Raw genomic sequence first — 14,119 nt, 5'->3', positions numbered from 1 at the left:
TTCATAGATGCTATGCGCAGGAAAGCGTCGAGCACGAAATTTCTTTAGTAGAAACCAGAAATCAGATGTGAGCGTAAAAGTAAGCGATGTCTATGCTGGTTTACACAATGTTGTACTTATCTATGACCTTTTCTTGCTGAGTTAAAGCGTCGTCTTTTTCTGCAATAAGTACACGACCACAACGTAAGATAGCTTACGCCTTTAAATGTGTATGGGTGTAAATAGGTCGACAACTCGCGCCCGTACACAGAAAAAAGAGGGTGTAATGGTGTGAGTTATAGACCGGCTTGCACACTCATTCCCTTTTAAAGGCGTAAGTTATCTTAAAGTGCAGCTCTCATTCCAGCAGTGACAAAACAGTGAGGCGCGACGCTACGCGTGAACTTCGTCGCGGACGTGCGTCGCTCTTCTCGAGTATAATAAATGTTACAAAAGAATCCACGGCTGGGCGCGATTTCTCACCGACGTGGCCCGATCCCGAAGGTAGTGAACTGGGTCACTCCCGAAGGTGGTGCAATGTCACATAGCGTCTCCGGCTGCGGTACAAAACATGCATTTCTTCATCCGACGAATTTTGCTCCGTTTGCAACGTTCCGTACAAAACCGATTGTCCACGCCAGCCAATAGACGCGAAATGAAAACGCATATACAGCTGCGTTCGAATGTCGCATTGGGAAGCATCGTAATCGTCGGTGAATTTTTTTCTTACGCTTTTTGCTTTTGAATATTCATTTAGTTCAACAATGCACTTGCGTTTGGTGGAGGGTCTGGAAGAATTTAATTTAAAATTGAACTATATGGTTTTACGTGCCAAAACCACTTTCTGATTATGAGGCACGCCGTAGTGGAAGACTCCGGAAATTTCGACCACCTGGGGTACTTTAACGTGCACCTAAATCTAAGTACACGGGTGTTTTCGCATTTCGCCCCCATCGAAATGCGGCCGCCGTGGCCGGGATTCGATCCCGCGACCTCTCTAAATGAATGAGGATGCGATTCCCTTGCGCACCCGAGCGTGTGCGTGTGACGTACACCGCCTGTGGTGGTGGTGCTTGCGTAACTTCGCTTGACGTCGGTTGTGCTTGCCTAACATCGGCGACAGCTTTGTGGTACATCCACTTTCACATAGTGAAATGATGGCTATGCCCTTTTTCAAGGTATAATAAGGTTACCATGCGCTTCGCACTACGTACGTCACGTACGACACGCTTCATTACCTGCACTGAAAGGTAAAGAGATAGGCACACTTTGCTGAGAGGGAGATTTACTTGGTTTGGAAACGAAGATTACGGTTGACACTTTCCACCCTTGGAGAAGAGTACCACCGTTACGAACCTTGCGATTTGTTTTAAAGACGGTTTAGACGTGTTCCTGACATATCTTGGCGCTGCTTTATCAGTTATACCGGTCTGATCGTGGCGCCTTATTAAGCTCTCTTTTCGAGATTACCAGTGGCGTAGCCAGAGGGGAAGAGGTGAGGGGGGAAGGTGGGTTCCCGAAGCAGTTGCTCCTTCTCACTCTCCCCGTCCACGGTCCCTAGCGGACAATAGCGGAAAGAACCAAGACATGATGAAAACCACATACGTGTCGCCTTTAATTGCACCTGGAGGCAGAAGAGACAGTAAATCAATGTTCCGGCGCGGCACCATATATTGCACAGGTCGGCACGCATACCCGGCCAAGCTTTTAGAAAAGGGGTGAACAGATGCGTTTGCCGACGAATACCACGACTGAAATAAAAAAAGAAAATACAGAAGAAAGGAAAAGCAGACGATGTTGACACCAACAGGAAGAAAACAAGTTCGTTAGTCGAACCGTGGGTAGCCATGCATACGGTGCACACACACACGCACACGCGCGCATGAAAAAAAGAAAAAAAATCTTCATCGAACGCCTTTTTATACAAAAAAGCCTATCGCCTCGCGCATATGTACAGTGCTTCCGCATGAGGTACTTCCGGGGTGGAAGTGAAACACGAAAAGAGCAAAATAGCGACAGGGGATGAAAAATAGACAAGCAACAGCAACAACACTAAAACTTCACTGTTCGTCGCCGCAATGGTAGTGTTATGAGGATTCGTAAGGAAAAGTTAAAGGGACACTAAATATGACACTTGACAATATTGACAATGACACTATGACAAACCAGTTGAGGCTGGTAAAACATTGTTTCAATAGTCTTTATTTCGATAGTCTATCTCAATTCACGGGAAAATTCTAATTAGTGCAACAAAATAAAGCCGAGCGTTCGTTTGAATTTAGCGCCGTAACCAGATCACAAAACGTCAGTGTGATGTCATCAAATAAAAAAAAATGTATTTGTGCCATTTTCGCGCCGGGAAGGTTCTCAAACGACTTGCTATACGTTGAGTCTTTCACTCGTTTAGATTGAAATGTGGTCATTCTTTACCGCAAAACAATTAAAAAGGGTTTACTGACGTCAACAGCCATGACGTCAGGGCAAGCTGGTGCGGGAACTTGTGACGCTATTTGTACGCCAGCACGGACGCGTTTCGATGACGTCAGGGACGTTGGCTATGTAATGGCCACCAGCAGGCGACGAGCCAATTGATACGTTTTCAGGCTTCTTGCCCCAGCGCAGATGTCCACATCAGGCCCACTTGCAGCAGCTCAGGAATCATGGGAGAGCGAAATGAGTAACAGAGGGTGGAGTTGCCACCTGTGGCTTCGGTGTTGCACTTTTTCTCCAGTAAGCCTAGACTTTCTGCCACTGCGGGAGTGCAGTTCGCTAATATAGCTTAATTTAACGTTTCACTTTAGTGCCCCTTTATAGAAATATGCAAATATGTGAGGGAGCAGTTTGCAGAGTTTCACGTAGAGCTCGCAGAAAACTTGCATCGTCTGGAGTTACGACACTCCAAAACTGGAAACTCTCTCCGCGGATACAATTGAAAAGGGTGGTCATTCGCATATTAAGGTTATCTTTTTTTGTATTCCTTGTTTGATCACCGAGACGCACGGTGGTAACCGTACGCGCACTTCCGAGCCCCGCCATTCTGCTGAGGCAGCCAAATATGGCGCATTGCCTTCAGAAAACAGCGCCTGCAAAGTTCGCGGATTAGGTTTTTCGCCCGGGAGTGGGTGTCCACTCATAGCGCGATTGTTTAAAAAATATTGCGATAGGTAGTGGGACGCAGTGACTCAGCGAATGGCTAACATCTATACCACTTCGGTTTAAATTATCCTTCATGCAAGCCCGAAGGCTTTCTTTTACACTTGCTACTAGACTTGAAAACTGAATTTCTCAGTAACGCCGTCAAGACGACGGTCACCCTACATGCACTTAGCTAAAAAAAAAAAGAAAACGCCGTTAAAATGGTACAGGGGAAAAGCTAGGCTGTATATGCAGAATACGTGTTCTGCGCACCTGTGTCAATACCGGCGAGTGAAATCATTTCGCCGTCACAACAATCGACGAAACGCCACCGGCGGGTGAGAAGAAAAGTATAGACAATCAACAGGACGTTAGCGAGTTTCTCACGTCACCTTTCTAAGCCCAAGAAGTCGGTTGACGTCACGAAACTTTCACGTCTGGAGCTCTAGCACATATAATTCGAAAACAGTCGACCTCATCACAGAAAAAAAGCAAGAACAAAAAAACGAAAGTTGAAGGTGGGAAAGGGGTCTAGGTGGTGCATACAGGCGACCAGAGACAACCGGCAGCATCGTCAATATTAACTGTAACGCACCCGTTGCATCACATGAACACACGGACAACCGAAACGTGTCGTGTCGGCAGTTTAATTTCCTCCAATAGGCGCACAAAAAATGGCTGCACGCTAGCAGTACGGTCAAGCTTTAGAACGCAGAAAGCTTGGTTTGAATGGTAACGGGAGCCCGGGTCTGCAGTGCATCTCGACGCCTTGCGCGATTGGTCGATTAATCGACAAATCAGCTATGAGTACTCAACAGACCTTGTATGCACAGGCGTTTCGGTAAATAGTTTTCGCGAAGACGCAAGTGCGGACGTCTACAACCGTTAGCTGAATGTTCAGAAATAAAACCACTCTGACGAAGATTTGGATAACCACACGGAAGTTCCTGACGTGACACCATGTGATCCCAACAAGTCACCCTCCGCTAAAGTTAGAAACGATTGCAAGCAGGGAACTAAAGTTAGCTGTGCATGCCCTAACAAAAATTATACAACTATTTAAATTACATCACAAAAGAAAGTCGGCAGGACGCTCATTGGCGAGCCACAACACAAAAATCCAACTGGGTGACTTGAGAAAAAACCCAACGTTTGATTCCTAAAAGTTGGCTTCCACACGTTCCTGCTCTAGTAAGTGGCGCAAGTATTTCCCTCACGCACCCTATTTGAGCGCCTTGTGACATCACAACGTAAACACGCCAACAGCGCCATTGCTGCAAGGGTGTGCCGCACGCTGTCACTCGCGGTGGCGCCTCTTGACACTCCGATCGTGCTACGCGATGCACCTCATCACTATGCTATGGGTGTGACGCTGAAATCCGAACGTTGAACAAACTACGCATGGAGTAGTGACATTGCCTCCGAGATCGGACGGCGTGCACTGCTTACGCGTTCCGTCCAATCTCAGAGGCCACGGTAGTGGATCGTATTTTGTAAGCGCTCCGCTACGGAGGCACTGTTTCGCATGGGGCGTGTGTAAAGTACTACAGGAAAGAAAGTTCTCGAGAAGGCGTTATACAACTAACAGTTCAGCACCGTGAAAGTTGACGCGCAGTCTTGCTATCTTTCCCACCTCTATTCGCCGACGATTAGAATTTGGTCAGTCACTTAAACACTTCAGCATGCGCCATGAAATCTTTGGCGATCGCGTTCCGTAGAACCGCTACGAGCTTCTTGCACCTAACAACACTGCGAAAACGCTAGAAAGCGAAAAAGAGATGTTACACTCTTCGTCCGAGAAAATTCACCGACAATACCCGAAGTGTGACTATGTAGTAGACGCTCTAGAACCGGCGTTTGAAAAAATGCCGGTCTTTTTTTCTTCCCCAACAGGCAAGATGTATCTTGGGAAGCGTAACTGTCTGTACACGCGTGATAAGATTACAATATTTCACAACGCTGCGCGCCTCGGTAAAGTTTTATGCCGAAGACCCCCAATGCACAAGGACTTGCGTGAAAAAGATAGACGACGAACACACACAAAGAGCGCTATCACGACTTGCACATATCGCTTGAGCAAGAACTGTTCCAGTCGTCTTCAGTGACGCGATGCACGAGTCCGAGCGACAGGTGATCGCGACAACACACACGCGCGCACACAGCGACACACGCACAAAGAAGACCGCAGGTTCTTCGAGAACGGCGGGTGTGAACACATCCCACTTCGCACCGAATATTCGTAAGTACATTGGGGAAAGAAACGAGAAAAAGAAACGTATATATGGCCTTTTTGGGAACATCGTTTACAATGCCAATGCGCATTCCGTCGTTTGCGGTCACAATAGGCGACGGAGAATCTTAAGTTTTTTTTTTCTGGTTGGCTTACGTACGCTACCCACACCTTTCTCTTCGCAAGCAAGGAGTCGGTGAGGTGAAGTAGTCCCCTCACGAACAAACGGCGTCGAGAAAACTGCATTTATGCTTTGCAACTACAAGGAACGCGTAACTTGCTCATTTTAATTCTGGAGCAATTTCCGGTTGGAAAAGCAATGTCAAGATTGGCTTTCCTGCCCGTAACGTAGCGCTGTCTGTTCAAGTGCGACCACTCCATGCAAAAACGTCTCCGCAAGGCCTAATGAAAGCTTAGTCAAGATGTAGGCTGTTCGGCTGTTTCGGTTCTACCGTGCATAGGAAGCGAGCTCTTGACGGCCTTGCGTGGTTGTCGTCAGGTGTCGGTGACCATAACAAGGTCATAACAGGCTCACGGAGCGGCGTTGCGCGAATGAGCTGTAACGCCGCTCGGTGGAGACAGATTTACCGTTGGCTTTGAACGCCGTACACGTTCATTCTTACCGTCTGCTCCGCAGCGTTGCCACGTCCTCCCCGAGTAGTGCACTTAAGTCTGAGCAAAGTGTGAGCGCCGGTAGCCCGTAACCTGACAACAAGAAGCGGTTAAACAGCTTTAACTTTTGCTGGACAAATTGGTGCTTAAGAAGGGCACGCAACAAGGATGATTCTCATACCTCGAGCTTACTTGTGTTTATTGGAAATTTCCCATGGCAGGAATTATATTTCTCGAGAAGCGGCAGCAAGGAAATGACTACCATGTGACTACCTTTCTTTTTGTTTCTCTCTCTCAATTACAGGCTATCAGCTTGCGCAGGCCTGGTGTTCCGACACAAGCGTGTCGTACGCGGCTGTAAGGTTACGATGAACTGACAAGTGACAACTGGCACATTCCTTAGAAATGCGGTTTCAGTGACGTAGCCCGTCATTTCCACGAATACCGGTGAGTGCCAACGAAGCGGACTGTGTTCGAAGAACACATCAACGCACTGACAGATACAACTGGCGCTTAGCCTCTCAATTTAGCGGGGTTTTTCTTGTTCACAACACCACCGGATTCTTAAAGCGCTGCCGCTCAACTAAGGGATTCAATGTCGGCCCCTCGGTGATTCTTGAGCTATGGTTTCGTTATCCAGCACCTTCAGCGCCCACTCGAAGAAGCAGGAGTGCAAGTGCCTTCCTCAAGCAGTCCATCAAATCGCAGAGGAACGACATCGAACCGTAAGGGGCTCCTTGGACCGTGTGGCAGCGCCGTCTACCACTCCAAAAATAAGGTAGCCCGCCAAACGGAAGAGTCAACAAAGAATGTGGGCCATAATAAGCATGACTTCCTAGATCGAGCTGCGCGCGAATCTCCGAGGCCATTGTATAAGGCTAACACGCTCGCGCCTCTAGTCGGGGCAGCATTGAATGATAAAACAATACGGACATAAGACCGACCTTCGAGATCTAGCTGCGCGCGGATCTCCAGGGCTGTGGTATAAGTCTAACATGCTGGCGCATCTATCCATATTCGGGGCAGCATTAAAGCGAGGAAATGCCGGTATGCGAGCAACTTATTTTTTTTTCCAGTCTCATTTCCCGCGTTTTTCGTACCGGCTCTAGGCAGTGAAGAGTGCTACATGGTATGAAAGTGAGGTCGCCTCTGATCGAAATGTTGCAAGTGCCATCTATCGATACCCACAGCGACACTTCAACAATCGCTGCTTCACCTTTCGCGACCATGATGCGGCGAGAGGGGGGCTAAAATAACGCTAAAGTAGCGACAGAAAAACTTTGTGAGTTGCAGGAGAAAGCCGACGTAAGTTTCAGGTCATATACGCTGACAGGCGACGATAAAAGGGGAAGGTGACACGCACAAACACACGGTCTTATACAGTTAACTGATCCGCTAAAGACGACATCACAGGCACACGTACGCACGAAAAAAAAAAGAGAGAGAGAGAAAGAATTCAGCAGTGATCCGGGACACAGATGGCGTTTCAAATCGCAATGCGCATTTTCAGGGGGCGAAGTCAGCGGGTGCTGAAGACAGAGATAACAATCGATTCGGAGTCATTTCACTGTTGCCACATGAGCGGCAGACTAGATAAAAAAAGGTCACAGCCACCGTTCCTAAGGGTAGTCCGGTTTTGATTCTTGAAGGGGAAAAAGTCTGACGGTACTGGCTTGCGTTGGCCGAACGCACACTGATATGCCTTGATCGAGTTCTTTCTACGAGGCTCGACTGGTTTCCCAAGCCATCACGTGAGACGATCCTCCTCGGTCCATCTGGACTGCTTGCGCTTACTTCGGTAGAATCAGCAGGGGACAACGACATCATGATATCTTTCAACAACGTCCTCGCTTCAGTTAAGCGTACTAGCAGGTAGGCGTTCATAGAAATCAACCATCAGTGCTCTCCTCTTGTCGCTTTTGACTTTTTGTTTATCTGCAGCTCTTCATTTAGGAGCTACGAATCTGGAGCTGCCCATGACACAAGGTCGAGCTCTATTCTCCATAAAATGACTTTCGGCACTTTTCTGAAAGAAACTCAGGTCGGTGTAGTGAAGCGACGGCTCAAAGCTGGCAGTAGCACTCGTGCTTATATTGCAGCCGCGCTTTTCGAGGCTTAAAGTTGCGGCGGTTGTAAAACCGATCTCAGATGGGGAGGAGGGTTTAGCAGGCTTTCGCACTTGCAGCGTGCGGTAACGGAATTGACGCCGAGTGTTATCCTTTCTTTTTCGAAGGCGTCTTCCCATCTAGGCGGGCAACTCGGGATGAAGGAAGCAAACTTGTACCAGGCGGACGTGTGCGTCACATCGCGGCGATGCAAAAATGGTGCGGCTTCTGCGACAAATCGCTGTATGCAAAGAGGCACGTGGCGCAAAAAGAATGTCATACCGTGACACGTCCATCGTCGCGTGTAGTCGGGTTAAACGCGCCGCCCTCAGAGGAAAGCGCACCCAAACGTTTCGAAGCGACAGAGATTCGAAGCGCGCACACACACAGACAAAAGGGCAGTCGCAGCGGCGTAGAGGTTGTCACGTCGTCTGCTGCGAGCTTCGGCTTCCTTCTGCGCAGTTTCTTTTGTGCGTCCACATGGAAGCAGTGTCGTGCTCGTGCTTCTTGTTTTGCACTTGCTCCAATCAGCGGTGGCGACTATGTTGGCGGCGGCGGCAGCGGCGGCGTGCGAAGCCTTTCAAACCCAAAAGCAGGACGAGGATTTCGCGAGAAGTGTGGCGGCGAGCAGAAGAGCAAGTGAAGCGGTCTGCGATGCGCTGGCGCGGCCACATTGCCTTTTCAGTTCCGCCTCCTGCAAGCAGACAGAAAAGGAACACGTAAGAGACAAGCGTAAATGTAAGATTTTTCAAACTACACGTAAACTGGAAAGCCCCAGCCAAGACGGCCCAGGAAATAAGGTATTTTGTTTGTTTCCATTATTTTGATGCGCCACAGAGTCATTTCGGCTTTACAGCGGTGGTGAGGGGGAAGTAACGGATTCAGAAACAAACGTAGACGGAGATAGTTACATATCGCACAACAGAAACCTCGACAAATATGGCAACCTTGCGAAATGCAAATGACAACCTCCTGCAAGCTCATTGAACACTGCGCAAACTACAGGAAATGAAACACTTCCAAGGTCTTGCAAAAAAGCTAGAACTGACATTTCGCGATCGCGTTCTTCAAAATACACGCTTGGCTGCCACAAAGTTTTGAGATGATACAAGGAGTCCAAGCAGACTGCAGCTTTCCCGCCTAAATTACCATTCCATTTGGCGGGGCATATATAAATGCGGCATCCTTTTTAAATGCACACATTCTTACGCTTTAAAGTTAGTCGGCACAAATTACTCTAAATATTCGTACAAGCAGCGTGCGCTTGGATGTTGCGGTTATTTTTCGTTACGCCTAAAGGTAAAATCTATGTTATTAAAATTTTAAGGAGCAACGTGCAGTCAACTTGAGGGCCAGGCGTGATGCTAGGTATGTTATAATTTAGCTCTATGCTCCTCAGTTACACATTGTTGGCTCCAACAAATCTTAAGGGCGTTGGCGCAAATTTCTAGGCTCAACATTACTTTAGGCCCAATATTAGCATTATGTAGGGCAAATTACGATCACTCAGGGCCAGGAGTGCCGGTTACCACGTGAAAGGGCGCACATGTTTAAAGGTTCACCTGTTTAGCGTTGTAACATGTAAACAGGACGGTTCACAGTTAAAACATTGTGGTGTACCGATGTTACACAGGTATCATTTCGATTGTGATGGAGCCCTATCAAGATTGAGCTCGATATGTATCGAGTGCTGCTACACGGACGGTTTCAGTCACTACTGTGCTTGATCCATATGCAGACAACCGCGATCGAACTTCTAGGCAAAGGTCGTATAGGCTGAAGTAAATGCCCAACGATTTACACTGCGTATTAGGCGAACCTACAAAAGTGCTTCGGACCCACTTATAGCCGACCCCTGCTAGTTTAGAGCTCACCCAACTTGATTAACATCGTCGGACCGTCTAACAGCGACCATTGTCGATCGCGTTCCAAAAATTCAGTCCCCAGTCAGGCTCGGTAACGATCGAATGTGCCAAATGTGGCGCAGATATAACCTTTGGCGCCGTTAAGAAGGGCGTCCGCGCGAGCTTGTGCATGCACACGTGCCTCGGCATGGTAGTTGATGCAGACGTCGGGCCTCTGTCGCGGCAGGCTGCTCTGGTTGCAGAAGATGGCCTCGTCGGGAACCACCTCGCGCTGTGCCAGCGGTGCAGGCGTGCTGGTGCAGTTGCAGTCGGTGAACACGGCCAGCATGACCAGGTTGCTGGAGGGCACCGGCTGCACGATGAACTGCTTGTCGCAGCTGCGGTCGCTGCACTTGGACAGCTTGCCCTTGATGGGCTCCGGCTCCATGGGCTGCATCTCGAACAGCTCGATCTCCATGTCGCAGGGACGCGCCCGCGTCTTGCTAGGGATGGGCGGCGCGTCGTCGGCCGCGTAGTCGCCGTAGTCGTAGTCACCTGCACGGGCGCCGCAAGAAGAATGCGTGGTGCTGCAGAGACCCGTCGTCGAAGTAAGCGAACAGCTTTGTGGGGTCCAAGGAACTCAAATGAACGTACTTTCGATATGGTAGGTCAGTTCTTCGGAAGCGCGCAAAGTGGAGGAAAGATCATGAAAAGAGAAAAATTGGCATCTACCTGAATGTAGCCCGAAGCTACACAGGAAACCAATACGGGTTGCTCAGGAGGAAAACTCTTCGCAATTTCAAGCCGCAGTCGGGCGGACGACAATCTTTTTTCCCTTTTCGTGAGCTTTCCGCCTCCTTGCGGGATTCCAAAGAAATGATTTGACATTTGACTGCTCGACGACTACGACAGTGTGCCGACGAGGGAAAAGATGACGGCAAGAACACGACGGCGACGACAGAATCACGACGGCGTGACGGCGACGGCTACGCGATGACAATGAAATGGCGACAGCATGACAACGGTTGCGCACCATGGCTTTTATTGCGAAGCAATACTGCTTTAGGTCGCACTTCAGCCCGTTCCATGGCGAGGCGGTGGTAGGCACCATTGACCTTTAGCGTGACGTGACCTCTAGCGTGGTGTGACCTTTAGCGTGGTGTGACCTCGCTGCGTGACGTCACACCACGTGACCTCGAGTGACGTCACACCAGCTGTGTAAAAACGGGGCCCCATCTCACGCCGTCGTGAGGCGAGGCGGTAGCCACCAACGGCGGCCTAACGCCCGCTCCTCTCACCAGGGGCGCTACGGTCTGAGTAGCGCTGGTGGGCACGCTGGTGAGGGAAATGTTTGTCGGCATACACGGATCCGACGGATGACTTCCTCTTAGATGATTCACTGTAAGCCGTTACACTAGCATAACCCAAGACTACCACCAGCCATACTACCAGCTGATCCGAGAATAACACACTATTTCTTCGCAATCACCAGGCTTAACCAAGCTAAGCCACGGCCGCTTTCTTCACCGCTCGTCGACTCCGGGAACGCCAGATACCAGTCGGACCATTCACATGTAAGAAGGCATCAGCGTAGTCGTCACGTTGTTCTCACAGCAGCTCATTGCCGCGGCTGTCACCCGGGCTCTTAGGTGAAGGGTGCTTTCCTGCTTCGAAAGTTTATCCTAGCAAAAGGGTGCACGCACAAAGGGTGCACAAACGATAAACCAGAAGCTCAGGACCGCGCCGCTAGATAGAAAAGAGAAATGAACAGGCATTACGCTAAAGGATAGAGTTCACTAGGGACTGCATGGAGGCCAAGCGCGACTGTATGATACTTTAGTTCAGATTGAGAGAGGGGGAGAACTGGAGCCATATGCAATGCATAGATCACATAGCCCGTGGTCTAGTTGCGGAATGAGTGACAATGAAAGCCGAGGACAGAAGCCGAGTACAGCAGAAGCCTTTGGTAGCATTATTATTATTATTATTATTATTATTATTATTATTATTATTATTATTATTATTATTTGTTTTGCACACATATACACATACACACAGGTAACAGGAAAGGGAAAGCGAGGAGCAGGCTGGCAACTGCCACCGGAAGGGGCACAACGCCTGCCTACTCTTCTGAAGGGAGGCGACAGCAACACAGAAATGGAAGATAGGAAGGAGGGGAGGAAAAAGGAAAAAGGAAAGGAGAGAAACAGGACAAATCTAAAGACCAAAGTAGAACACTGCAACAGGACAAATCTAAAGACTAAAGTACAACTCTGCAGCCGGAATTAAAGTGACGCCGCGTCGAACAGCCTCCACAATCATCAACCACGTCTATGGCTAGTGCGCTATGTGGCTGATTGTGTTCTCCACGATGAGACGCCAAGTAAAGCTGCACGTAATCACCGTTTCACGTAATCACCTGCACGTAATCACCGGTTCACAATATACACTACAAGATGTTTGAACCCGCCACCGCCCATCTTCGAAGGAAGAAGCGTTAGGGTACAACACTGATCACACACAGTAGGGCCGGTCACTGAAGGTCACGCTACAACAGAATGTCGAATGTTCATGCTACAAACGTGAACCTAAGTTAGTTAGGTCTATAAAGGTTAGTAGGGCGCGATGGGCCTGATCACGTTTAGATGCACAGCCACTGGGGTATAAACATTCCTCGAGTGTCGCACACCGCAGGCCAAGGAGATGATAGTTTCTCACTAGTGACATGCGCTGCGCACTGAAAGCGGGACACTCAAGTATAAAGTGCTGAAGTGTCTCGTAACAGCCACAAGACGTACACAATGGACTTTCCGCACGCCCTTGTCTGTATAAACGTAGTGAGATCGAGAAAGATGCAGGTATGAGACGGAGGCGCGGTTGAGGTTTGAGATAAGTAACGGAGAAACCTCTATAGGAGGCACCTTTGGCCGGCAGTATATACATCAAAGATGCCCGTCATCCCGCGGACGCGCCGTGAGCTACGGACGCTCGATCCGAGTTCCACAATACCTGGTCCCTCGGTATTTCGTTCACCTTCTTGAGCTGCAAAATTCAACCCTCGTCAACTATAACGTTGCCCGTTCTGTTGACCAAATGGCTATGTCTACATCATGCGAAAGTCTACCTGTCGTGGCCCGTGCTAACACGAAAAACTGGGCTTTCTCGTCCTCGAGTGCCCCTGTGTATCGCGCCCTTTGCTGATGGCCGACAGCGAAGATGAGCCGAAGCAGTGTCTATGGCCTAATCGCATCGCACGAATTTGCTCCTGCTTGTGGCATGAGCTGGCTGCAGGCGACGAAATAATACTGTTTTGCTGTTTTGAGCGTTGAAGTTTAGTTTATTTCTTCTACGCGCATTCTGAAACTTATTGCTGGTTTTGGAAAAGGGAACAGGTGCTGTATTTTCGTGCGGCTACATGTGGCTAGGTGGCTTCACATAACTTAAGCTTGTTGCTATCGTTACTAATACAGGTAGACGGGCAATGCAGAACACTCAGTAAACACGATGCGAAGAGCGCAAATCAGGAAACGGCATCAGGGAAACCGAATTTTCTTCCTTCTTTTGTATGCGTGCTTTGTGTTATGTGCCGTGTGTTATGTGTCGGTGTACGGTTCTGCGTCAAATTTCTTTCAGCAGCAGACAACTAAATATTCGCTAAATGCACCGTGGACAACAGAATTCCTAGACCTGTTTTGAACAGATGCACGAACAAAACACACGCGACGAGCTTTCTGACACTGTGAAGTAAAAAGAAAGGTATGGTGTAATTTTTGTTTTTTAGCGCTTTCTCAGTGGTGAACGCGATTAGATCAGATCCGTTAAGCGCTTGCTTACTTGATGTGACGATCCACTCAAGGCTGAACACGTTGTAGACCTCGAAGTGCATCACCAGCCTGCAGTTTCGAGAGAGACGAAAACATCGTTTGGCAGCATGCTCAAGAACGAGCATGACGTGTATCGGAGATTATCGGACAGAAACAGCATAACGTACACGACGAGTTTCTTCCAGACCCAGGCAAGTACGTTCCACAGTGCATGGAATGGCTGAAAATAAAATATACAGGGACCACAGCTTAGTTACAAGCGTTTGGTGGCTCTTGTACACTGTAAACCGATTTACGCCTGTAAGAGTCTTTACGGAGTCCTAGGGTGCGATCTTGTACGCGTTCCAGAATAGAACGGAGGCGGTCCGTTCCACCGAGCCGCACACGGTT

At 48.9% G+C, this 14,119-nt stretch overlaps 1 protein-coding gene across 1 annotated transcript in view; it reads right to left on the bottom strand.

The window, feature by feature from the left end:
• Nucleotides 1-1,570: 1,570 nt before the first annotated feature.
• Nucleotides 1,571-14,119, bottom strand: part of LOC135897132 (voltage-dependent calcium channel subunit alpha-2/delta-3-like) — a 197,675-nt gene continuing 185,126 nt past the window's right edge. Inside the window, exons 34-37 of the mRNA XM_070540876.1 lie at nucleotides 13,897-13,949; nucleotides 13,740-13,798; nucleotides 10,108-10,460; nucleotides 1,571-8,755 (exon numbers count right to left, since the gene is read on the bottom strand). Of these exons, the coding sequence (XP_070396977.1) occupies nucleotides 8,642-8,755; nucleotides 10,108-10,460; nucleotides 13,740-13,798; nucleotides 13,897-13,949 (579 nt within the window). The 3' untranslated portion in view covers nucleotides 1,571-8,641. The remainder of the gene's footprint in view (nucleotides 8,756-10,107; nucleotides 10,461-13,739; nucleotides 13,799-13,896; nucleotides 13,950-14,119) is intronic.

This window comes from Dermacentor albipictus, chromosome 6 (genome assembly GCF_038994185.2).
Source record: "Dermacentor albipictus isolate Rhodes 1998 colony chromosome 6, USDA_Dalb.pri_finalv2, whole genome shotgun sequence".
In the NCBI taxonomy this organism is placed as follows: Eukaryota; Metazoa; Arthropoda; class Arachnida; order Ixodida; family Ixodidae; genus Dermacentor; species Dermacentor albipictus.
This window is presented reverse-complemented; position numbering and strand designations above follow the sequence as displayed.